Genomic DNA, 27,635 nt, shown 5'->3' with positions numbered 1-27,635 from the left:
AGTACCTAAGGCCTGTTCTTCGAATTTCTCCATAAAGAAGTTTGCCATTACGGGACTTAGGGGGCTTCCCATAGCCACGCCATCCGTTTGCTCATAAAACTGTTCATTCCACTTGAAGTATGTGGTCGTCAAACAACACTTAAAAAGCTCTAAAATATCGGCAGGAAAAATTCGATCCAGCTGTTCCAATACATCATTAAGTGGAACCATGGTAAACAGCGATACCACATCGAAGCTGACCAATATGTCCTCCGGCTGGACCACTATGCCATTCAATCTGCTGATGAAATGTGTCGAATTCTTTATATATGAGTCCGAACGGCCCACATGTGGTTTTAACAGCGTAGTCAAAAACTTGGCTAACGAGTAGGTGGGCGAACCAATGGCACTTAGTATCGGTCTTAACGGAACATTTTCTTTATGAATTTTGGGCAATCCATAAAGCCTCGGTGGTAGAACGAAAATGGTAGTTTGGGCCACTCAGTGTACCGCAAACCCACGCACACGGACCGTTATTTGCACCGGGATTCGAACCACCACCCACAACAGAAGCGGGGTGTTATCAAGACGTTAGCGGACAGAGCTAGAAATATTTGTGAACCTGAGTTGCTCGACGCTGAGATGGAACATCTCCACAATGCACTAACGAAGAACGCCGAAATAAAACGTGCGTTGAGGCAGCCACGCAGAAATCATACTGACGTTAAAAATGTAACGGAAAGAATAGGGAGGATCTTGACGAAGCGGAATATTACCGTAATTTACAAGCCCACCAGGAAGATACAGGAATACCTTAGGCCTGCCAAGGACGCTCGCAAACCATTGGAAAAATCTGGAGTGTATAGGATCCCATGCAGCTGTGGTGATGTTTATGTGGGTACCACCAAAAGAACTGTTTCTAAACGTTTGGAAGAGCACAAGGGAAATTGTAGAAGAGGAGAAACGGAACGATCAGCTGTTGCGGAGCATGCTTTCCAGCCAGGGAACCACAATATTCGTCTCGAGGAGACGCAAGTACTAGCGGCCACGAGCGGATACTACGAAAGGCTCTACAGGGAGGCAATCGAAATCGCTAAACACCCAAATAATTTCAACCGAAAGGAGGAGGGCGTCAAATTAAACGGTATATGGATGCCGGTGTTAAAGAAGATGTGTACCACCCGTCCACTACTGGGTGATGGCAACGGCGATCGACGGCGACGGACAGCGACCAATTGCACTGACGTTTTCAAAACACGTGACGTCACGCCGCGGCGCGGGGGTGCGCGGACACGGAATTTAGCGGCAGTCAGTAGCGAGCCAGTGTGTGTGTTGGACCTTCCATCAAGCTACGGACCCCCTTGAAGATGTCTCCCGCAGTCGGAGACGAAACGTTGGGAATCACCTCAGAATTCATCAACCGACCACGGCATAACAGCCCGGATAATTATAATGGACATGATATTTCCGGCCGTGAAAGTTTATATTTAAGTATCAGACGCCTCTGCGGGGAGGAGATGTCAAGAGAAGTGCGACGCCTGGAAGGACTCTAGAAGAAGAGAGTGCAGCTTTTGTGTTCCCTCACATTCCTGTCTCGTTGCAGAGCCGTCGGCGTTATACCGAAGTTTCTGAAGATAAAGCGACTGTTCTATTCGGGAAAGGCACAACGCATTTTCAAACGGAATGAGGAGGCCTTACTACGAGAGCGCATTCAGCAGACCCGACGGGACTTGGCAAGCACAAACTGTAAGTTAATGTCTCTCCATATTACGATCAGTAATAAACTGTGCAGCGGTGACTGGGATAAAATTGATAGACTACTGCATGATACTATGGGGAAGCGTATGTTGACGACGTCTAGTAGACAGAAGAAGAAGTTTGATAATTTGCTACCTAATCAGACTGTTCGGCATTTAGACGTCTCCCGGACCGTTATCAATTTGTCCAAACGTTCGTTATCTGACGATGAGACATCTGTGCTTGCCAAGGGAGGAAATTTTGCTGTTAGTCCGCGTTTTGTGCCCACGGAAGAAATTATAGCCAATGTAGAAGCAGGAATTCGCAGTGTAGATTCTGTAACAGCTGAAGAAATCCGTATAGAAACAGAATATTAGCCAATGCAAAACCGCCGAAAAGTAATATAACTGTGGGTGAGAGAAGAGCTTTAAAACTCCTGAATGACGACGATAGTATTTTGGTACTCCCAGCTGACAAAGGAAGCGCAACGGTGGTTATGGATGTGGCCGACTATCAGAGAAAAATTACGGATCTACTGGATCCGCAAGCATATAGGAAGCTGAATAAGGAGCCCACTAACAACGTTCTCAGAACTGTGTCGCGGTTAATAAAAAAATCCTCCATTGAAGAGAGTGTACAGAAAGCTCTCTGCAGTTCGGTTGCGCTACCACCGAGGCTTTAGGGATTGCCCAAAATTCATAAAGAAAATGTTCCGTTAAGACCGATACTAAGTGCCATTGGTTCGCCCACCTACTCGTTAGCCAAGTTTTTGACTACGCTGTTAAAACCACATGTGGGCCGTTCGGACTCGTATATAAAGAATTCGACACATTTCATCAGCAGATTGAATGGCACAGTGGTCCAGCCGGAGGACATATTGGTCAGCTTCGATGTGGTATCGCTGTTTACCATGGTTCCACTTAATGATGTATTGGAACAGCTGGATCGAATTTTTCCTGCCGATACTTCAAGTGGAATGAACAGTTTTATGAGCAAATGGATGGCGTGGCTATGGGAAGCCCCCTAAGTCCCGTAATGGCAAACTTCTTTATGGAGAAATTCAAAGAACTGGCCTTAGGTACTGCCAGCAAGAAACCAAATGTATGGTTCCGATACGTGGATGACACATTTGTGTTGTGGAGACATGGTAGGGAGGAACTAAGCCGGTTCCACGAACATCTGAATAGTATAAACTCAAGAATTCAGTTTACTATGGAGGAGGAGGTAGACGGCAAACTACATTTCCTCGATGTGCTTGTGTTTAGAAACGAAAATGGTAGTTTGGGCCACTCAGTGTACCGCAAACCCTCGCACACGGACCGTTATTTGCACCGGGATTCGAACCACCACCCACAACAGAAGCGGGGTGTTATCAAGACGTTAGCGGACAGAGCTAGAAATATTTGTGAACCTGAGTTGCTCGACGCTGAGATGTAACATCTCCACAATGCACTAACGAAGAACGGATATTCGTCCGCCGAAATAAAACGTGCGTTGAGGCAGCCACGCAGAAATCATACTGACGCACAGGCTACTGCAAAATCTAAGGTTTTCCGTCCGTTTGTTAAAAATGTAACGGAAAGAATAGGGCGGATCTTGACGAAGCGGAATATTACCGTAATTTACAAGCCTACCAGGAAGATACAGGAATACCTTAGGCCTGCCAAGGACGCTCGCAAACCATTGGAAAAATCTGGAGTGTATAGGATCCCATGCAGCTGTGGTGATGTTTATGTGGGTACCACCAAAAGAACTGTTTCTAAAAGTTTGGAAGAGCACAAGGGAAATTGTAGAAGAGGAGAAACGGAACGATCAGCTGTTGCGGAGCATGCTTTCCAGCCAGGGAACCACAATATTCGTTTCGAGGAGACGCGAGTACTAGCGGCCACGAGCGGATACTACGAAAGGCTCTACAGGGAGGCAATCGAAATCGCTAAACACCCAAATAATTTCAACCGAAAGGAGGAGGGCGTCAAATTAAACGGTATATGGATGCCGGTGTTAAAGAAGATGTGTACCACTCGTCCACTACTGGGTGATGGCAACGGCGATGGACGGCGACGGACAGCGGCCAATTGCACTGACGTTTTCAAAACACGTGACGTCACGCCGCGGCGCGGGGGGGCGCGGACACGGAATTTAGCGGCAGTCAGTAGCGAGCCAGTGTGTGTGTTGGACCTTCCATCAAGCTACGGACCCCCTTGAAGATGTCTCCCGCAGTCGGAGACGAAACGTTGGGAATCACCTCAGAATTCATCAACCGACCACGGCATAACAGCCCGGATAATTATAATGGACATTAGTTCACTCTGTTATAAAACAGGTAACCAGAATTACTTTGTACAATCCATTTCCACAGGACTCTCATGTATATTCACAACTGTCTCTGGACATTAAAGTATCACTCGACAAAGACAAAATACAGATCTCTCACTCAGAGTACATTTAACAATAACTTTCATCTAGAGTTCTGCCTCATTCATTAATCACACAACTGTCCTACTAGAAGACGATGCTGTCGTCTTACTCCATGATCGCGGAATGGGGTTGAGCGGTACTGTTCTCGTCCGTAAGCTGAAGACCCGATGAGGTAGCGTAGCGAAACACTACTGGTCGTGGCTACCCCGGCATCGCTCAATGTTGATGCAGTTTGCAGCGACTATCTTCTCTTGTAGTTGCGTTGCGAGGTACCACTCTTGCTTTGGCACCTCGCTGTGGTACAACACCACAGTCTAAGATAGATGAACAGGTAGGAGCACATGGAACAGGTAGGAGGATATGCGGCGATCGCACCTGGTCCCCACACTGCTGGTTCTCAAACAGTGGTTGGTTCTCACACAATGGTCAATACAGAGCTTGCGTCCCATGTTTACAGCATGCATTTCCAGTGCAACAAAGTGTTTAAACACCTCAGAGTTATTGGCTTGGGAGGAGCATTTCCTATGGAAAATCTGTTTTACATTAATTACTGCATGTGGGCCCATGAATACTTTGCAAGTGTTCTACTGGCTGGCCGGTCGCTGTAACCGTGTGGTTCTAGGCGCTTCAGCTACTGCTGCTGCTGCTGCTGCTGCTGCTACGATCGCCGGTTCGAATCCTGCCTCGGGCATGGATGTGTGTGATGTCCTTAGGTTATTTAGGTTTACGTAGTTCTAAGTCTAGGGAACTGTTGACCTCAGATGTTAAGTCCCATAGTGCTCAGAGCCATTTCAACCGTCTACTGGCTGTTGCAAAGGGTCTTCGCGAAAAGCTAGAGTTCCACCGTCATGGTAAACAGGTATTCATTTTCCGCATACGGGGATAGGATATGGCTTCTGTGACGCTCCTTTTCTGTTACGTGTTCGCCCTGTACGTTTGTGGCGGAGCTACTCTCACGTAGAAACGGATGATTTGAAGACTTCTCTGAGCTCTGTACACCAGAGATAATATGTTGATACTACGGATGCACAAAAGGAAATCAGTTTTTTTTTTTTCCCACGGCGATACGTTAACGTGGATTTCGTTGCAGGCAGTATACAGCGTGTTCAAAAAAGTGTCGAATACTTTGAGAGGTGGTGGTACTCATCGAAACAAGAAAAATAAGTGCAATAAACATTGGTCCAGAAACACATACTTTCCGAGATAAACAAGTGTTTATAGGAAGGGCTGCGCGACGCTTTGTTGTCGATATTAAGCACAGTCGTTGCATTGGCGCTACGTCAAATGTGTCAGCTGGGTTTTACGATGCCTTACTGACAGTACTGTACTTGCCATTAGGTGGTCTGCAATCAGTTGTGTGGTTCGAGTCGTGTTGTAGGCTACGTTACTTTTCGTCGTATTTCAAATTGTTCAAATGGCTCTCAGCACTATGGGACTCAACTTCTGAGGTCATTAGTCCCCTAGAACTTAGAACTAGTTAAACCTAACTAACCTAAGGACATCACACACATCCATGCCCGAGGCAGGATTCGAACCTGCGACCGTAGCGGTCTTGCGGTTCCAGACTGCAGCGCCTTTAACCGCACGGCCACTTCGGCCGGCTTCGTCGTATTTGTTTGCCTTATTGTACAGTATTCTCAACCCTGAGTACGTATCATGGTATTTTACCTTCTTCCAAACGCTGATTCGCTTATGTGTTTACTGTTATGGAGCTGTTTTTACGTACAAATGGTGTAGTATTTTTACATTTTCTCTGTTCCATCACTTGTTAGCAATGGAAACCTACTACTCGACAAGTGAAATGGCGGATATGATATTCTGCCATGGTTTAGCAAATGGACATAGCCTGAGAGCCCTGCCCTCTACGCTGAAAAATACCCACAGCGCAGAGTGCTCTGTGATAAGCTGTTCGGCAGACTTTTCGAGCATCTGAGGGACGCAGGTACTCTTGCATCTCGGAAGACTGACAGCGGAAGGCCCCGCACAGTCCGCAAACCTGACGTGGAGGAAGGTGTGCTACGTTCGGTCGAAGAAACCCCTGGGACCAGTGTGCGACGTTTAGCAGCAGCGGAAGGCGTGTCTCACTCTCTCATGTGGGGGAGGGGCAGGGGGTACCTCATGAACAATTACTGTACCCATATGATCTACAGCGCATTCCGGACCCAGGCCGTAATGTCACAGGATCATCATGGCAAGCGGCTGTCAATGGCTGTTTCAGAAGTGCGTCGCAGATCCACTATTCACATCCAAGATGTGATTTACCTGTGATGGACAGTTCAAAAGAGATGGTATGTGAATTTCCATAACCAGCATATATGGGCAGATGTAAATCCCAAAGCAATTCAGTAAAGAGGGCATCAGCACCGATTCTCAGTCAACGTATGGGCAGGCGTACTTGGCGATAAATTAATAGGACCTAACGTGCTACCACAAAGATTGACTGGGGTGCATTATCTGGACTTTCTCATTAACGTATTGGATACCTTGCTGGAGGCTGTGCCATTGCAGAAACGAACACAAATGTGGTTTAAGCACGATGGCCCACCAGCACACTTTCGTCACAATGTGTGCGAACGTCCGACGCAGACATTTCAGGACCGCTGGATTGGTAGGAGGCAGAGTGGGCAGGATTTGGGCATACCTTGGCTTGCTCGTTCCTCACACCTCAATCCCCTAGACTTTTGGTAATGCGGACTCTTGAAGGAATTGGTTAACGTTACGCCAAACAACGATGTGCGGACAGTACACGGTCACGTATTCAATGCGTGCCAGCGGGTACAACAACAACCGTGTATACTTCAAAGGGTGCGTCATTCCTTACGCCGGAGGGTTGAGGGGTGCATTGTCATGAATGGACGCTGCGTTGAACACCTCCCGTAAAACGTGTATATCGCAGAAAATACGCATTTCTGGACCAGTGTTAACTAGACTTACCTCAGAAAGTATTCATTTCCGGATCCATGTTTATTATACTTATTTTTCTTGTTTTGATGCGTACCTCCACTTCTCAAAGTATTCGACATTTTGTTTTGAATATCCTATATAATGGCCAGTCAAATGGAGACAGATGGGGAAAAAATTAGCCAGGTGCGTGTAGAACTCCTGCAGTGATGGTTCTACACAAGCTTAGTTATGTATAAAGGCAGTTTATCCATTCCGGGAATCGAGGATACTGACGAGTTTTACCAATTATCGAAATTGATACTGGCAAGATATCGGTCCCAGGTATTCAAAGACTTTTTAGAATTTTCGTTAAAGCAACAGTCGAGAGCGCAGTAACAGTTGTTCATTACGACCGGTTTCGGCTTGTGTTAAAGCCATTCTTAGATTCTTTTGCCCCCCCCCCCTCCTATGTCTGGTGCTGGCGGCTCCTCAGCTTGTTTCACGTGATACCACAATCGTACACTGACAGTGTATCATCGTGGTGTTTCGTGAATAATCTGAGGAGCTACCAGCACCAGACATAAGTGGGCAAAAAAAGAAAAGGATGGCTTTAACATAAGCCGAAACCGGTCATAATAAACAAATGTTACTGCGATCTCGACTGTCGTTTTAACCAAAGTTAGCACTAGATCGCTGCGCTCCATGGACAATGTTGTCTGAATTTACTTTTATAGAATGTTTCAGTTGCAAGACTGAAATCGGATAACAAATGACAAGAGAAATTACAAATCAACGATTTGGGATTTTTCCCTTTACTTGTACTGTGAAACCTGCTTTTTGTCAAATTTCATGATTCTAGGACAACGGGAAGCACATTAGATTTTGACGCGTGAGTTTTAGAGTATCAACATATGTGACATAAATGGTTGTATCTTTTGACGGCGTAGACTTAGAAGCTTAAAAGTCTTACACAGCCAAGTGACTATAGACCCTAGTATGTGACATACATTTGAACTTAACACGCCAACCTCTTCCAGAGAAAAAGGGTCTGAACAGAGGGGCAGACGAACAGGCAGATAGACAAACAGACGGGGAGACGGACGACAAAGCGATCCTATAAGCGTTCCGTTTTTGTAGACTGAGGCACGGAACCCTAAAAAGTAAGTAAATTGTTTATTATTTCAAAAGTAATCGCCAAATTTGTTAATAAATTTATCACACTGCGATAAGATGGTAAAAATCTTCATGGAAAAACGTTTGACGTTGCCTTTGGAGCCATGATTGTAACCAGGAGTGCACCTGTTCTTCCGAAGCATATCTGACGCTACGAATGCCTTTCTTCAGGGCTCCAAAAATACGGAAATCGCGAGGGGAGAGATCGGGACTGTATTGAGGATGTGTAAGGGCTTCCTAGCGAAACTTCTGCAGCGTAGCCGAAATAACTTGGGCACATATAGACACTTTACAGGAGCTACTTTTGAAATAATAAACAATTTACTTGCTTCTTTTCCAGGCATCTCGTTTTCATGTGACTGTATTGAGTCGCCTAGTACTGAAATAGAGAATGCTTTTCTGCGCTGGGGCAACGTCACTTTATGCGAGGTAAACGTACGGAATTGAAATGCATCATGTTGTTGGTGTTGCACAAAGATTGTACTGTACTTGCTACTAGGTGTTCGACACTTTTGTTGGATTTAAATACTGTACTTCTTTTCCATAACTTTACGAGAATGTATCTTCACACACCTTAAAGCTATTAGGCATTGTATTGGCGGCTGCTCGACCTCTTGACGATGGTTATGTAAATCCTCCAACTTAATGACAACGGTACAGCAACATTTTTTGAGAATCAGATTTTCACTCTGCAGCGAAGTGCGCGTACACTCCTCTGCGGAGTGAAAATCTCATTCTGGAAACATCCCCCAGGCTATGGCTAAGCCATGTCTCCGCAATATCCTTTCTGCCAGGTTTCGCAGGAGAGCTTCTGTAAAGTTTGGAAGGTAGGAGACGAGATACTGGCTCAGACGGTAGCTCAGACGGTAGAGCACTTACCCGCGAAAGGCAAAGGTCCCGAGTTGGAATCTCGGTCCGGCACTCAGATTTAATCTTCCAGGAAGTTTCAACATTTTTTGAGTTAACTTCCTAAACGAGTTTTGAAGATGCCTCAAAACAACTATATGCCTCAATAAAGCTTCTGTTGGCATTGCAACCTAGACTGTTTTATCCTACTGAGAGGTGCAGCAAACCCGCTAGTGATTTACCAGACGGCAATGATGTGCGTAGCGTTCTCAGATGACTGAAAATCGACAGCGGCATCAGGCAGTTAATTACCTTATGTCTTGCATGTGCAGCAGTTTTTAATAACTCGACCTTCCGTCTCCTGTGCTTACTGGAACAAAAACCTTCGATTCTGTGGACTACGCAATACTTCTGGATAATAAACATTAAGGGGTTAGCGGAGAGTTCAGCAACGATGCATTTCACAGTCGGAAAGTAGGAAGCAGTGACAACAAACAGGGATGAGATTTGACTCTGAACAGGGCCATGTAAAGCGGGTGGTGTCACAGGGCTACGAGTTAATATCATTATATTGTTTTAACACGAGTATGTAAGCCTTTAAATTCCACAAGACTCGTTTGCACAGTAGCTAAATTAATGCACTTCTGTCACCTGATGATTCAAAGTTGCTAGAGTTGATCTGGTGACTGCGGCGTGCCTGTGTGCTCAAGTCTGTGGAAGACGCGCTACATGATGGCGCTGCTGTGCCTGCTGGGTCTGAGCATCAGCCTGGCGATGCGTGTCAACCTGTCGGTGGCCATCGTGGACATGGTCAACGAGACGGCCGTGCGCGAACGGGACTCCAACGGCAGCGCCCTCGTCTTCTTCGACCCTGACGCCAGTCCGGGGGAGCTGGCGGTCAGGGGTCCGGGTGGTCGCAAAGTGAGCGAGTCTCTCCTATAGTGAAAACTGTGTCATGTATCTTTTCCTCAGAAATGACTTCCGAAATTTTCATAATGTTTGCAGAAGGCCTCTGAACGGGGACTCGTGTACTTAACAAAAATGTTCAAATGTGTGTGAAATCTTATGGGACTTAACTGCTAAGGTCATCAGTCCCTAAGCTTACACATTACTTAACCTAAATTATCCTAAGGACAAACACACACACTCATGCCCGAGGGAGGACTCGAACCTCCGCCGGGACCAGCTGAACAGTCCATGACTGCAGCGCCCAAGACCGCTCGGCTAATCCCGCGCGGCTGTACTTAACAAGTGACCATCTTCTATTAATGTATTCTTCTTTTATTGATAAGCTCTCGATAGTTTCATCCGAAACTCCATCCGAACTGGTCTCGGAAGGCCCATCGGTACCGACTGACGCCAGTGTCATCCTCAGCCGATAGGCGTCATTGGATGTGTGTGTCTAAGGGCATGTGGTCAGCACATCATCCTCCCTGCCATTGCAAGTTTTTGCCACCAGAGCCGCTAGTTCTGAGTCAGGTAGCTCCTCAATTGTCCTCACATGGGTTGAGTGCATCCCGCTTGCCAACAGGGCTCAGCAGACCCGGATGGTCGTCCATCCAAGTAGTAGCCAAACCCAACGGCACTTTGTAAGTAGGCTGTTTATGTTTTCTCTATGTAAGTAGGCTGTTTAAGTTTTCTTATTGGCAACGTTACGTAGCGCTCAATATGAAAATCACTGGCTGTGCTGTGTGCAGTCTGTGGCTAGTTTGCATTGTTGTCTGCCATTGTAGTGTTGGGCAGCGGCAGCTGGATGTGAACAGCGCGGAGCGTTGCGCAGTTGGAGGTGAGCCGCCAGCAGTGGTGGATGTGGGGAGAGAGATGGCGGAGATTTGTAATTTGGCATGAACTGCTATATTTATATATGATGATATCAAGGTAAATACATTGTTTGTTCTCTACTAATATCTTTCATTTTCTAACTATCCCTATCAGTAGTTAGTGCCTTCCATAGTTTGAATCTTTTATTTAGCCGGCAGTAGTGGCGCTCGCTGTATTGCAGTAGCTTGAGCAGCGAAGATTTTTGTGAGGTAAGTGATTTGTGAAAGGTATAGTTTAATGTTAGTCAGGGCCATTCTTTTGTAGGGAATTTTGAAAGTCAGATTGCGTTGCGCTAACAAAATATTGTGTGTCAGTTTAAGCACAGTCGTGTATAATTGTTCAAAGGGGACGTTTCAACTTCACTTCGGTGATCTGACGGTAAGCGATGTTACCACTGTAGCAAGGCCGTTGGCCTCGACAATTTCATATTTAATCTTAATTAATCACACCACACGACATAAAACGTAAAGCACACAGAAGACAAGGTCTGAAATCAAAGTAACTTCGTACACGGCTAATGTTGCAATTCCTTAGGTAGAATAGCCGCCAGATTGCATTACTATTGTTCAAATGATTCAAGTGGCTCTAAGCACTATGGGATTTAACACCTGAGGGCATGAGTCCCTTAAACTTAGAACTACTTAAACCTAACTAACCTAAGGACATCACACACATCCATGCCCGAGGCAGGATTCGAACCTGCGACCATAGCAGCAGCGCGCTATCGGACTGAAGCGCCCAGAACCGCTCGGCCTCAGCGGTCGGCGTTAATATTGTTTCTGTTTAGTATTGTTATCAGGCATGGTAGGATGTTAACACTGTCAGATGTTGAGTGATCAGTGTAAAGAACATGGAGTGCAAACTCCACTCACATATTTGAATCTTCATACACGCTTCTCAGGTCAGTCACTGTTCCTTAGAAAGGGGTACACGTGACGCACAGTATACTGGCCAAGTCTTCCCACTTGAGACTGGGCTAGTTAAGTTGACCCTCTCTTGGATTATCTTAGTGAATCGGCGTGTATGGTTTCCTGCTGTCTGTACTCTGTAAAACTCACGTAGATGATGTTCCCAAAAACAGATATGGCAGCGCTCTGGATTCTTCCGAAATCCATAGCCTCGTATATTCTACACACTATCAGAACATTAGTGTTGAACGTCGATTACTGCATCAATGAAATAAAGACACAGGGATGAGTGTGTAAAGTTTCAGCCATTCCTTTCAGTCCGCTTCGTTATAAGCAGTGGAACGTGTGTAGTCTAGTACGGCTCCCTTAGGCACAGGTAGTTGAGTTTCCTAGCAGTCCATAAGAGTTGTACTACATAGCAGTCATGTTCCACACCTCCGCTGCCTGGAGCCGACTGACATATCAAGGCGCAGCCTTAAGGCTAGGAAAAGCATCGCCTCGCGTCAACAGTTCTGAAAAAGGCAACGGTCATAATTTAAAACCGTGTGGAAGATATTCAAATTGAGTCACTAAAATTTCAGTTCTTTAATGCATAACAGAAAACATATTTTACTCTCTCTGCTGGGGCAGCTCCGCATCGGACTTTAACTGTCAGTAGCGCCTGATTTACACCCTCAGATAATGTCAGACGTATATCATCATTTCACAGTACTCATCTCACTTCCTTACACATTGATACTTTTTGACGAGTTTCCTAAACTCGTCTAGTCTTCGTCATACCCGAATTGTGATCTGAATTTACCCAGTCAGTACAAAAAGTTTCCAGACTTAATAAAAAGAAACAGAAACAAGAGAGAAAAGTTAAAATGGTGATTTTAATGCTCCCAGTGTTCTACGCAGGCTCAACTCCCCCCCCACCCCTCACAAAGTTGAATGCGACGCACAGAACGTTCATAAAACCACGTGAAACTGCCAGAAATGTCCTCCTTTGCTGTATTATTCAACTCGCTTGTCACATTGGCTTGAATGTCGGCTATGTCGAATGTGTATTTCTGCACTTTGTCGTTCTGTATTAGGTTAGTACTGATGACGTGATCCACCACGATTTATTTTTGAAAAATGTTTCCACATTTAACATTTCGATTGAGTCGTGGCAGACGTCAATAGTGTTTGCACACACCTTTCTCCCCTCCATTCTGGAGAATTTCTTAAACATCTGATTTAGGTATGTGTTTTCAAAACGATTTATGGCACAATGAAGTTTAGGTCCTATAGTTACATGTCCACTGTTTGACACTGCCTGTTAACGACTGACTGGTTGAATACACACCTATTGTTTCGTCTACATTTGTTAGTTCAAGTTACTACCGTAGTTACTGCGCTGGCGTCGCTTATATGCCAGTAATAAAATAAATTCCACAATTTTTTGGACGGACGCTACCTATCAGCATCCAGGTATGTCTTGCAATCTAGTATCTGCTTTCAGAGTCTCTGACTTGCCATGACGTAAACCAGCTGGTAGTAGTCCACATATGATATGGTGGACGGTGCACAGTAACTAATTTTCGTCCGAAGCTTCGAAGGGGAGGTCGACATTGTTTTCCCACTTTCAGATGTTTAGCGATACGCTACTATGACAGAATCGAGGCACACATTCTCTGTCTCAAACCACACTGGTGACCAGAATTAAAGTAACAAACGGAAATTTTGCAAGGTTTCGTTTATTTTGCCAGAAAACAGCAGGAACAGGTGGTAGTAAAAGTAGAAACAATGTAAAGATTACACAACGTAAACAACTGCAATGTGCATAACGGTAGACAAAAATGTTCTTCGTTTTTCCCAACTTAACGGATTTGCACACATATTCTGACAACTGGTTAATGTGCTCAGTATAGGATGTGATCACCTCTGGCAGCAATAGAGGCGTGACAACGACGGGAAATGTTGTGAATGATATCAACAATCTCATGTTGAGGCAATAACGCGCATTCCTCCTGCAGAGCTGCTCGCAAGTCTTGGAGAGTGGTTGGTGGAAGCTGACGTGATGCAGCCTGTCTCCCCGTGAATCCCATCCCATACATTCTCTATGGGATTCAAATCTGGAGAGCTATTAGGTCAGGGTGCAATATTTTCCGTTTCCAAGAGAACATCAACGACCTGTGCTCTATGAGGTCGAGCATTACCATCCATAAGTACCTAGTCTGGGCCCACAGCACCTCGCAACAACTGCACGTGAGGTCCCAAGATCTTGTCATGATACCTGACAGCAGTTAAACCTTGCCGATTCACCCATACAATTTCATGAAGAGCTGTTCGAGTGGTCAGCATAATTCCCGGCCACATCATTAAGGATACTTCTCGGTATCGATCTCTTTCCACACTGTTTGGATCCAGAAATCGAGTTCCATGTTTCCTCCAAATGCGAATCCGTCGAGAATCACTCTCCAGACCAAATCGGGACTCATCTGTGAAAAGAACATTGGCCCACTGTTCGATCGTCTAAGTGACATGCTGACGACTCCGCTCTAGACATTCCCTTCAGTGAAGACGCGTCACAGGTACTCAGATAGCAGGTCTCAGACAATAAAGGCCACTCTGCTGGAGCCTTCTGTACATCGTTTGCCTCAAGACAACAGGTCCAGCGGATGTTGCGGGGTTAGATGCCAGTTGACATGCGGTACTAAGACAGTATCGTCATGTCCTTACAGGCAATAACGGTCCTTTCTTTGTGATGTCACATATGAGTGGCCCTACGATTTCAGACTCTTTAAACTGTAGACACATCCGAGAAACAAAAGAACGATTTAGAATAAGCTATGAGGCCACACCAGTTTGTGACTGTCCTGCTTCCATTCTTCCTATGGCCCACCACCGCAGGGAGTCCGATAGGCGTCTTCTCTGTGCCAATACTGCTCCATCTGTCACTGTCTACAGAGGCATTGTGGATGAGGGTCTACATGGCAAACACTACCCCGTTTCATAGGTGCCCTGACGTCATTGTTGGCCTGGTTGTCCGTTGACCGGAGTTTGTATGATTAAAATGTGAATTAGACACAAAACAGGGAAATAGCGGTTTGTTGCTTTAATTTTGGACACCAGTGTATTTTAGAGAAACTAATCGGTAAGAAAAAAATCATTTTGCGTTACTTATAGCCTCATATGTCAGCTTCATGATTACGTGCCCATCATTTCGTTGATGGTAACAGTTATTGTGATATTTGAATTTAAGTAAGACACTTCGCGAAATTGGAAAAAGTTTGCAATGAAAAACAAGGGTCGCTATGATTTTGCATGTGGTGCATATTAGATAATACGTTACTGTGCATGAAATGTAGGTAACACGTTGAATTTTTCTTTAGACTTGGGTGGGTGATCTGCGGTCATGGGCGCCAGAAAGAAATATCCACACCATTCTTCATATACCATAAATGGTTTGAGATATCGAAAAGAGATTTTGGCCTCTAATAGCACACAAAGAAGAGAGTATTATGTCATACGGTTTCGTATGTGGTATTCCACTACTACAGATTTTTTTGATGAAAGAATGTACCCTGGATGTGCTTTTTCATAAGCTGTTAACTTTACTTGTCCTAAGTTCCTCACTTAACAAACCACTTTTTCATAATTGTCTCGCAGTTGCGTCTGCCCAATATGTTAGTGAGGTAGCATTGTGTAAACTCCGCTGTTTCTTGGCAAAATACACAAATTTTAACGTGATAACAAGAGAAATGCAAGTTTCATTCGAAATTCACCACTCATGACGCTTGTCTGAAAGTTACAAATGGTTAACAAGTCCGGCCTAAATAAACCGCCACTTTTGTTGCATTTTCAACAGAATTTTGATGTCACTATGCAAATGTGGGCATGGAAAGGGCACACTTACTATTTAGAAGAACTATGCATGTAGGTTTCGTTTATAACGGGTATTTTTCTTCTAGCGTTCGATTTTTCCCATGTAGCCCGCTGACGGTCTGCCTGCAACCCCCATCAGTACCACTCTCCACGTATGCTCCGCCGACTGTGCATCTGCCGGCCACATTATTCTGTGCGCACTCGGTTTCCCACAACCGCAGGCCTTCTTCAAGTGTACCTTCTGCTCCTATGAGTCTTGAACAATGTATTCGCTATTACAAGCTGAAATTTACTGCAGAGCTGCTGGCGTCGTTCTCCTCTCACATTCCAAGTACAAAGCCCTAATTCTCTCATGTCCTTGTTTTGTATTCCTTCCCCTACTATAGCATACCAACTCCTAATGGCTTCTAGAATATCATCTCCCTTTACGTACTGAATTATCCTTTCGGTTCCCTGTCATACTCTCCACACCTCCACGTCACAAGCCTGTGAAGTCGACAGGTATAGCTGAAAGAAAGAGTAAACGAATTTCCTGTTTTTGTTTGTTGCAGGACGGTGATTTCGCGTGGGACAAGCAGAAGCAGGGCGAAATCCTGGCCGCCTATTACTATGGCTATGTAATCGGACACTTCCCGGGCGGCATGCTAGCAGATTACTTTGGAGGGAAGATAGTGTTCGCAGTGGCATCTTTGTTTCGTCTCTGCTCTCTATTCTTACTCCGGCTTCAGCGTGGGCTGGTGATTACGTCGTGTTCGCCAACAGAGTCGCACAGGGGTTGGTGCAGGTACGTCTTGCGCTCCCATGTTTCTTTCCTCTCTGAACACTTATGAATTAAAGTGCAAGTGAAAGCGCCCTACGACACTGATTCGTTGGCAAGCAGTAATAATCATGAACTTCGTTGTATACACTTTCCATTTATATAAATTACAAGACGCCGAAGTGGCGTCAAATCGAAAGACTTGTACCCAGCGAATGGTCTACCCGACGGGAGGCCCTAGTCATACGACATAAATTACTGATAGAACATTTGTGCCATTGGTGATAAGGCGTTAGATGAAAAAGCGATGTAACATGTATATATTTATGCTATGAATAAACGAAACAAACGTCTTCAGAGAAGTTAAAGAGGACGAATCAGCAAATACGACATACGCCAAAAGTGCAGCTGCTTTCCAATTGAAGACCGTAACTGCATTTTTTTACTTTTTGTTAATTCTGTAAGCTGACATCTGTTTTAATTTTTTTTCTAAAATGTAATTTGGAGTCCAGGCATTGGTACATACATGATGTAACTTCCACAATCGATGTTCCAAAAATAACCTTTCGTCAAGCAACATGCATTTCGCTTGCAGCCAAGTTTCAATTATATATATTCCATAATTACAATTCCGACTAATAAGTGCAGTTAACATGATCTCTTTGTTTCAGGCTGGAATAGTACCAGCCATACAAACTCTTGTCTGCAGATGGGCGCCAGACCACGAAAGAAGCAAATTCTCTACAATATTTGTAGGTAAGACGTGAAATTTGTCGGTGCTGCAATGTAGCTAACCTAGATGGTACAGATCCTTCTGTTCCCTAAAGACGACACTCCTTGCCGATAGAATCGATAATTACACCGATCCCGTTGTCCTGTTCTCATTTTCATGGTACTGCGTAAGCAAGATAACTTTATGCTGTTAATCTGCTCAGTTCTTCTTCCGGTCATTATTTTACAAGCAACGTTTGTGTGTAGTGGCTCCAGTTATACATTACTTACGCGTGCCGGAGGTATAACGGAAGTTTGAGGCCATGCAGATCTGCATTACGATTTTGTACTTATAACGTCCGTCTCTGGAAAGAGTACATTTCCATACTCAGTGGAGAAATAATCCTTACCAAGTAACTCAGATTTGCTTAATATTTTTTATGTATACCATTCAGCAATTAGCCAAACAGCACAAAATCTTTAGTTTTCTTTGTGTTTAGGCCTTGGTCCTCTAATTAAAAAAGCAGCCCGATAATCCAAGAACTGACTGACTCAGTCCGAAGCGTTCTCGGAAAGCCCAACTGCATTGACCGATCGAGGTCTCCCACTCAGTCGATGGACCTCAGGAGGCGAACATGTGGAGGCATGTGGTCAGCAAACCTCTCTCCCGGCCTTTGTCAGCTTTCGTGACCGGAGCCGCTACTTCGCAGTCAAGTAGCTCCTCAATTGTCCTCACATGACACTCACCCAGCCCAGTATTAGCCAAGCCCCCCAGAACTTAATTTCAGAGATCTGATGGGAAATGGTGTTACCACTGCGGCAAGGCTGTTGGCACTGTTAGTTCTACTCTTAGAAAAACTAAAGATTCCTATAAGTCGATGACAATAATTGTATTTCATCGTAGTTGTGTGGTGGAACTGTAAACTACTGATGTAAGTGCAGTTTGTGGATAGACAATCCCTTGTAGTGTACATACGTGGTGGGCAGAAGCAGACTTAAAATTTGGAAGGGTCTTGCAGCGAGGTTGTGCTGAGAAATAAATGTTAAGAAAAAAAATTCGATACATTGCACCGCTTTCAAGTTATTTAGCATTGAAGGTAGAAAATCAGATCGTTGCCCCCGCAAATTTAAGCATTTGCACAAGTTAAAATGCGGCGACAATGTAAAGACATCTGTGGGTCTCTGAATTTCTTTTTGTTCAAATGATTACCACCAGTCAAAATATCCCTTTTTCGGAAGTGATATATTTAAGCTAGGTGAGCGAAAGCTACATTTGTTCATTTTGAGGAAACCAAACGTAGAACAAGTTTAGCGACGCAATCTCTGGCAGGCTCCTTGAATTTGTCCACTCGACGACCTGCCCCCCAGGGGTTCCACAACTCTTTTCTGGATACGTGCGTAGGGAGTACGGGACCCCGAGCTAGTGTGGCCCTCTTTCCTTTCCGGGCTGCATACCTTCCTTTTCCACATCCTTCCCCATCCTCCATCTTCCCCCCCCCCCCTCACCCCCCTCTCTTCCCTTCCCTTTCTCCCCCTCTGGGGGTATGTTTAGTGCCTACGTCTGGAGACGGACGCTTGAAACTGTAAAACAGTCTCTCTTCTTCGCTTTCTCTGCTGGGAAGTCTCTCTCCTTCCTTTGTCCTTCTCTTTTCCTTACCTCTTCTCTTTCCCCTCTTTTCTTCTGCGGCGTTTGAGACCTCTCTTCTTTCATTTTCTTTTCTTTGTTCCTCCCTTTCTCTTTTTTCCTCCCTGCGTATGTCCGAAGGCCGACCCACGCATTCCCACCTGTAGCCGGTGATGGGGTAACGCGTAATTCCCCACCCCGGGTAGACAGCTAGGACACGTACGTACCCCCTTGTAACGGCCAGGCCCAGGAAGGGGTGATTACCCGGGCTGGTACCTTCTGAAAGTGCCGATTGGTCCCTCCGTCCGTTTCTTGTGAGGTATGACCTGAAATGTGAACAATCACCTAAGGCAGGTATGCCCTCAGAGAGGGCCCTACAAGGAAGGAGCGCGCCATCGGAGACTCCGGTAATCGTGGGGGTACCTCTGCAATGCTTTCCTCATCATCTACTATGTCTGCTCACAAGCGAAAGTTAAATGAGTCTCAGCCACAGACAATTCTTCCATCAGTGCCACAGTTCCGTGTTGTTTCTCGGTCGGACAAAGATCAAGACTTCTCCACAGTCAACCCTTTCGTTATTCAGAAAGGTGTCGACGCAATTGCAGGTCCTGTAAAGTCTTGTTCCCGATTACGAAATGCACCTTGTTGTTAGAAATAGTCAGTGCCCTCCAGGCACAAAAATTGCTGCGTACTTCACTGCTGTACACCTTCCCTAACCGGGTGGAAGCACACTGCACATGAAATTCATCACCTTAGGTTGCAGCCACAACTGCCATATATGCCCGAGGCGCTGGAAGTTTGCCCAAGCCGATTAGACACGTTTTTCATCTCTAGCGACATTCGACGACCTTCACTTTCCTAGCGTCGACGATGAGGTCACTCCTATTACAGAAGTTATTCTTACAGCTGCGGAACATTCAATACCTCGCACCTTCGATTTGCCCCGACGCCCCCCAGTTCCTTGGTGGAACGAGGCATGCCGTGGCGCAATACGTGAGCGGCGACGTGCTCTTCGCGTTTTTCGCCACCATCCCCCTTTGGCTAACCGTATCCGCTATAAGCAGTTCCATGCGCGATGCCACCGGGTCTTCCGCGATAGCAAGAAGGCAAAATGGGACTTCTTTACTAGCTCATTTAACACCTTCACTCCCTCCTCGGAAGTTTGGAGTCGGATTCGACGGTTATCTGGCGGGCCTAGTTTCTCCCCAGTCTCTGGGCTCACTGTCGCGCATGATACCTTAGTGGACCCCGTCGCAAATTCTAACTCATTGGGTCAACACTTTGCTGAGATTTTGAGCTCTTCAAATTACCCGCCAGGTTTCTCCCGAAGAAACGTGCAGAGGAAGTGCGACCTCTTGCTTTCTCCTCTCATAATCGCTAAAGCTCTAATACTGTTTTCTCCATGCGGGAACTCCAACACGCACTCTCCTCTTCTCACTCTTCCGCCCCAGGACCGTATGGTATCCACATCCAAATGTTGCTGCATTTATCATACCATAGTCTGCGCTACCTCCTTCGCCTTTATAATCGAATTTGGACCGACAGTTCTTTTCCGAGAAGATGGCGGGAAGCTATCGTCGTTCCTGTTCCGAAACCTGGATAGGACAAACATCTATCGTGGACTGTGTGGCTGGTCCCGGCGGAGGTTCGAGTCCTCCCTCGGGCGTGGGTGTGTGTGTTTGTCCTTAGGATAGTGTAGGTTAAGTAGTGTGTAAGCTTAGGGACTGATGACCTTAGCAGTTAAGTCCCATAAGATTTCACACACATTTGAACATTTTTCACAAACATCTCCCCTCTAGCTATCGCCCCATTTCTCTCACGAGTAGTGTATGTTAGGTTTTGGAGCATATGGTGAACTGCCGTTTAGCCTGGTGGCTGGAGTCCCTAAGTCTCTTAACACCTGCCCAATGCGGTTTCCGAAAGCATCGATCTGCCGTTGACCATCTTGTTGCTCTCTCCACTTATAACATGAACAATTTTCTCAGGAAACGCCAAACAGTAGCAGTATTGTTTGATCTGGAGAGAGCATACGATACCTGTTGGAGAACAGGCATCTTCCGCACACTGTTCTCTTGGGGCTTTCGAGGTCGGCTGCCCCTTTTTCTTCGTGAATTTATGGCAGAGCGCACATTTAAAGTGTGGGTGAACACAACTTTCTCCCAAGAAAACGGGGTACCCCCGGGCTCCGTGCTAAGTGTTGTACTGTTTGCCATTGCCATAAATCCAGTTATGGATTGTCTCCTACCCGATGTCTCGGGCTCCCTCATTGTGGATTTTGCGATCTACTACAGCTCTCAACGGACCTGCCTTATCGAACGAAGTCTTCAAGGATGTCTTCAACGCCTCCACTCTTGGAGCATCGAAACCGACCTCTGCTTTTCTCCCAGTAAGACCGTTCGTGCCAATTTTTGGCCTCGTACGGAGTTTCTTCCGCCTTCCTTACGTCTAGGCCCTGTCCACCTTCCGTTCGCGGACGTCGCTAAATTCTTGGGTCTTATGTTTGACAGAAAACTGTGATGGTCCTCTCACGTTTCCTATCTTTTGGCTCGCTGTCTGCGATCCCTCAACACCCTCCGTGTCCTGAATGATACCTCCTGGGGAGCGGACCGAGTGGTCCTTCTCCGCCTCTATGGCACTCGAAATTGGACTATGGAAACATAGTTTACTCCTCTCCTCGGCCGTCTATTCTTCGGCGTCTCGACTCTGTCCACCACCGTGGATTACATTTAGCGTCTGGAGCTTTTTACACCAGCCCTGTGGAAAGACTTTATGCTGAGACTGCTGAACCTCCGCTGTCCAATCGGCGAGCTGTCCTTCTGAGTCGTTATGCTAGCCATCTGTCTTCCATGCCTGCTAATCCGGCCCATGACATTTCTTTCGACGCCTCCTTGGATTTAGAGTATGCAGGCCAGCCTTCCTCTCTACTACCACCGGGAGTCCGCTTCCGTCAACTACTCCATTCTCTTTCCTTCCACTTTCCTAAGACTTTCTTGACAACCTGGGGTACAGTACCGCCTTGGCCCCTGCCCCGGACCTGCCTGCTCCATGACCTTTGTCAGTTTCCCAAGGATGGTACCCCTTCTCTTGTTTATCGTCGGGCATTTGCTGCTCTATGCGCACAAATGAAGGATGCCACATTTATTTACATTAATGGCTCAAAAACATCATTTGGTGTTGGGATTGCCTATATTGTTGGCGACACCCCTAATCGATTTCGGCTTACCGACCGGTGTTCGGTTTTTACTGCGGAGCTTTACGCTGTTCTCCAGGCTGTCCAATACATCCGTCGCCATCAGCGGATACAGTATATTATTTGCTCACATTCGCTCAGCTCTCTCCTCAGTCTCCAAGCTCTCTACCCTGTCCACCCTCTGGTCCACCGGATTCAGGACTGCCTCCACTTGGGGGGGGGGGGGGGGGCGTCTCTGTGGCGTTCCTCTGGATCTCAGAACATGTTGGTATATGTGGAAACGAGGCGGCCGATATAGCGGCCAAGGCTGCAGTCTCTCTTCTTCAGCCTACTGTTCGCATGGTTCCCTTCGCCGATCTACGGAGTGTTTTATGTCGTCGTGTTGCTCTTTTATGGCACGAACATTGGTCGACATTTCCCAATAATAAATAGCGGGACGTGAAAGCCCTTCCCTGTGCTTGGACCTCTTCCTCCCGAACTCGTCGTCGGGAGGAGGTAATTTTAACTAGACTCCGGATAGGACACTGTCTTTTTAACCATCGACATCTTTTAAGTGGCGTTCCCCTCCCCACCCCCCCCCCCCCCCCACCTCTTTGTCCTCACTGCTCTCAACTGTGGACGGTGAGACACGTTTTACTTGAGTGCCGCTATTTTACTCCGTTACGCGCCCGTCTACAGCTGTCGCCTGATATGTCTTCCATTTTAGCAGATGATACTCGCTCAGCCGATAGCGTTCTCGAGTTAATTAGTGTCAGTGAGATGATGTCAGTCATTTGAAGCTCTTTTTGGGGACAAACATCCCTTCTTCTATAGTGTTTTTTTAAGCTTTCCTTCTGTTATTAGTTTCCCCACTTTTTTTGAGTTTCGCTCCCATTGCTGCTGGTTTCCAGTTTGGTTTTTTTACCTTTTCCTAAGTCACAGACCGAGCGCTAATGACCGTAGCAGTTTTGCGCCCTAAAACCATAACAAAAAAAGTGACGACCTGATTGACTAAATTCAATGCTAAGTAACTCAGAGACGGAGCAACGTATCGATATTTTTCTTACTAATTATTACCAGCGTAACCTCTCGTGCAACACGCTTACAAGCTTAACAGACTGTTTCTGATCACCCTTTATACTGACGACCATACCATACATACCTGTGCATGGCATGTTGTTATGGTACATTGGGAGAAGCTTGACTTTAAATTTATATGACCATTAGCTGTTTAAAGAAGTTGATGAATATCAATGGGGACAGTTGAAAATATGTGCCGCGACCGAGATTCGACCCCGGGATTTCCTGCTTACGTGGCAGACGCTCTATCCGACTGAGCCATTGAGGACACAGAAGTTAGTGCGACTGCAGGGACTTATCTCTGGTACGCTCCCCGTGGGACCCACACTTCCAACTTACTGTTCACATACTACACTTGTAATGCCCCTGCCGACTATGCTCATTAATCGCGGCAGTCAATCACCGATTCCCGTAAGAGTTTGAGCAATGTGAGTGTATCGGCACTGAAGAAGATCGTTTGCTGGTAATTCTTATCAATATGAAGATGGTGTCTGTTCTTTATATATTTAATTTATATGGTAAACTGTAACGCAAAGCAAATCTTGAAGCCACTCTCCCCCTCCTCTGCCCCTCTTCCCCCTCCCCCCCCCCCCCCACCCCGCCAACTGGAGAAGCGTAACTCGTTACTTAGTAGAGGGGGGGGGGGGGGCGTTTGGTGCATTGTGTCGCATTTTGACCCACGTAACACTATGAAAATTACAAAGTTAAAGAATTAAAAAATAATGGTAAAGCAAAAAGGAAACCCAGGGATAGACAATGTTGAGGAAGCACTGAATTAATGTTAACTTACAATGTTTATCACAGGCAAGGAAAACCAATGAAATCGTGTACAGAATGTGGTCGTACAGTTCTGTTACTGTTAAGAGCTTCTACATCAATGACATAAAGTAAATAACACAATGAGCAGCAGGCAGAGCAGTAGGGAACGTTTCGTACGCTGTGGTTCAAGTTCGTACTGCAGTAATCATCAGCTACGCATGAGAACATCTATCCACACTCAAAAATACAGGGTGCCCGTAAATTCTCTGTTAGTTGCAAATGCAAGTATTTTCCGAACACACTTGGTTCCATGGCCGATTAAAAAAATTGTAAGGGAAAGGTTGGTAAAACATGAAATATGCGCATGAATGACAACACTAAGTTTTTTTTTGTATATATACTTCTTAACATCCAAACAATAATCTTTCCAACCTCTCAAATCTAGCAACTCTCAGTACACTAACCAAGTTAGTCAGTTTGCGGGCCTGTGTGACCGAGCGGTTCTAGGCGCTTCAGTCTAGAACCGCGCGACCGCTACGGTCACAGGTTCGAGTCCTGCCTCGGACATGGGTGTGTGTGATGTCTTTAGGTTTAAGTAGTTCTAAGTCTAGGGGACTGATGACCTCAGATGTTAAGTCCCATAGTGCTTAGAGCCATTTGAACCATTTGAACCTTATGCCACATATATATAATAAACATATTCACAATTTTATTGATTGGCGACTCCATGGAGTGTTCTGTGCACCACGACCAGATAATGGATATAATTGGAAGGAGAAACAGCATTGGTCGTATTTTTTTGTTTTATTATCCGCAAATTCGATTTTCGGTCACTTAGTGACCATACTCAGTGCTGTAATATACAATTAAAACTGGTAGACACTGGTATCAACAGGCTCTAAGCTCTAAGCTTGTTGATACCAGTGTCTACCAATTTTAATTGTATATTACAGCACTGAGGATGGTCAGTAAGTGACCGAAAATCGATTTTGCGGCTAATAAAACAAAAAAACAAAAAATGCGACCAATGCTGTTTCTCCTTCCAATTATATTCACAATTTCTTACGTACCTTCATCACATTTACTATTGTTGCAATAGCTGTAAGTTTAAGGCCTAAAACATATAAATTGCACTTGTAGTGAGAGGATGGCTCAGCTCAAGTCAAATGGGTGACTCACCAGTGTGTGTCGTGGCAGCACCATACTTGTCAATCCAAATATTAGTTCGTAGCGTTTTTGTTTTGCATGTTGGTATTGGTTTCTGTGCACTTATTTATCGATTGTCATTTTCTGTTTGTATTTCACTGTTGCTCTTTGAGTGACAAGTGGAGAAATCGGAACAGTTCCGGAATATTGTTCTGCTCGAGTCCGAAAGAGGGGAGACAACAGCGAATGTAACCAGAAACATCTGCATCATATATGGGGATAATGTCATTGGACAGAGCACGGCAAGGAAATGGTTTTCTCGTTTTGAGGAGGATCGTTTTGACATTAGTGACTCTCCACGTTCAGGAAGATTTCGGGGTATGATGAAGATCGTTTAAACGCATAAATTCGCTATGATTCACGTCTCTGTTCTTGAGAAATGAGAAATGTGATGAACTGTGATCATTTCACCATCGTGCGACGTTTTCTTGCAACAAAAATTAGCGGATGGCCGTATGTGCATCTCTGCTAGCTCGTCATCAGTTGGCTCGTGAACAAAACCGACCATCCTGTATCGTTACCGGTGACGAAATGTTCTCTTAGCGATAACATCAGAAAAAGAAAGACTGACTGAGCACAAACAAAGCAGCAATTTCCTGTACAAAGACTTGCGCGCATCCAAAAAAAAAAAAAAAAAGACAGTGTTATGCACCTTGTGGATAGGTGTAGCCATCACTATATTTATTGACATTTACTGTCAACGACTGAGACTCTTGCAGAGCAGTCCAAGGACGACGCACTTAAGACTTCATGAAGTTATGCTATTCCACGATAGCTCCCGCCAGCATTCTGCTAGACAGACGAAAAACACTGTACAGGAGTTGGATTGAGAAGTCATGCCACACCCACTTTTTTCAGCTGAACTTAAGCGGCCAGACTTTCACGTTTTCCGCTCTCTATCGAACATCATTCAAGGAATTTCCTGTCAGAATGAAAATGTACTAACATGCCTCACGAGTTCTTAGCCTCAAAACCACGTGATTTCTACAGTCACGGAATCCGAAAGCTACCCCATCATTGGCAGACTGTTAAAAGTAGTGAAAGAGAATATATGACGACTAATGTCTCTGTTATGTGTACCTGTTGTTTTTGTTAAATTTACAGAAAAATGCCATGTACTTATGTACCAACCAATTTTGTCCTTGGTTTTCTTTACTGGTTGTTTAATGCACAGTCTGAATCACGTTGGGGCTTTCTTCTCACCTACTCCTTCCCTTTCGTGCCCTTCGACTTTTATAACTGCAATATTGTTTCTGTACAAGTTATGAATAACCATTAGCTTCCTATTTTTTATCGTTGCTACCTTCCGAATTTCAAAGACTATATTCCAGTTAACATAGCCTAAAGACGAACTTCCAGCATGCTGGAGTAATTGCAGGACAGCAGCTTGTGTTAATCAGTACAATGGAAAAACAGCCAAAGTTCCAAATTTCACTTTTATTTTCTTGATGACTAGTTTTGGGTCGGGAGATCTTTTTAAATCATCCAGATAGTCAAAACGATATTTCCCAAAATATAAGGATTCATGTCGAGATAACAAACATATACGTATAACAAAGTGCAATGCTTTGTTAGAGGCGTTTCACCGTATACACGTTGGAAAAAGTATATTTAGAATATGACATCTGGGCCACTAGAGTCAACCATATACATTGGAGTCCAAACGAAAGAAGTGATACATGTATGTAATCCCTGTGAACAATACCAGCGCCACATGAATGCTGGAGTGTTTTCTCCCCAAGATTTAATTGAAAAGCGCAACTTGTTTGTCGTGCAGGGCTGTACGGTGGTATGGTGATCTCGATGGCGGCAACGGGCGCTCTATGCGCGACGTCGGTACGCTGGCCACTGACCTTCTACGTGTTTGGCGGCATCGGGCTGCTATGGTGCCTGCCATGGTGGCTGCTAGCTGCCGACTCGCCGGCGCAACACAGGAACATCGACCCGGCTGAGCGTCGATACATCGAGGCCACTATACAATCGAGTTCCAAGGTGCAGTGTCTTCTTTTTTGCGTCGTCAGTGTACCGACAGGTTGCACGCGTCCCATCATCGCTTCCTCTCGCAAGTCAACCTCTTCCTCTCAGAGTAGCACTTACACCCAACATACTCAGTTATTTATTGGATATGTTCCAATCTCTTTCTCTTCTACCAGTTTTGCCCTCTACAGCTGCCTCTAGTAGAATGAAAGTTGTTGCCTGCTGTCTTAACCTGTCCAAGTATCCTGTATTTCCTTCTTCCTCGCTCATGCTGTCGGCGACATACTCATGTCTTATCTTACGAATCCACGTAATTTTCAACATCCTGTAATATTATGATTCAAAAGATTTTATTATTTTTCGATTTTTCCGCAGTCCATATTGTGCTTCGAACGTGATTTTCAGAAATTTATTTCTCAAATTAAGGGCTACGTTCGATAGCAACAGATTCCTCTTTGTGAGTAATTCCCTCTTTGACAACCTAATCTGCTTCTTACATCCTCCTTGCTTTTTGCTTTGTCCGTCGTTTTATTTTGTTTACAAGGAAGCGGAAGTGCTTAACTTTCGACTGCAGGGGTTGGACAAAATTATGAAATAAACTACGTGAAATACATGCTTGAACATAAATACAGATGCTAGTCAAGCCTGCACGTTGCCCTGTTGAACCGTGAATTTACTTTCAAAACTTTTTCTTAAGAATTTTCTTGATTTACTAGCGATTCATCAAGAACATTA

At 45.2% G+C, this 27,635-nt stretch overlaps 1 protein-coding gene across 1 annotated transcript in view; it reads left to right on the top strand.

Moving 5' to 3' along the window:
* Positions 1-27,635, top strand: part of LOC124606072 (sialin-like) — an 81,858-nt gene that overhangs the window by 11,297 nt on the left and 42,926 nt on the right. The window contains exons 3-5 of the mRNA XM_047138036.1: positions 9,747-9,957; positions 16,169-16,391; positions 26,701-26,915. Of these exons, the coding sequence (XP_046993992.1) occupies positions 9,747-9,957; positions 16,169-16,391; positions 26,701-26,915 (649 nt within the window). The remainder of the gene's footprint in view (positions 1-9,746; positions 9,958-16,168; positions 16,392-26,700; positions 26,916-27,635) is intronic.

The sequence above is a fragment of the Schistocerca americana genome, chromosome 3 (genome assembly GCF_021461395.2).
Source record: "Schistocerca americana isolate TAMUIC-IGC-003095 chromosome 3, iqSchAmer2.1, whole genome shotgun sequence".
Lineage (NCBI taxonomy): Eukaryota > Metazoa > Arthropoda > Insecta > Orthoptera > Acrididae > Schistocerca > Schistocerca americana.
Note: the sequence above shows the minus strand (reverse complement) of the source record. Positions and strands in the feature narration are given on the sequence as shown.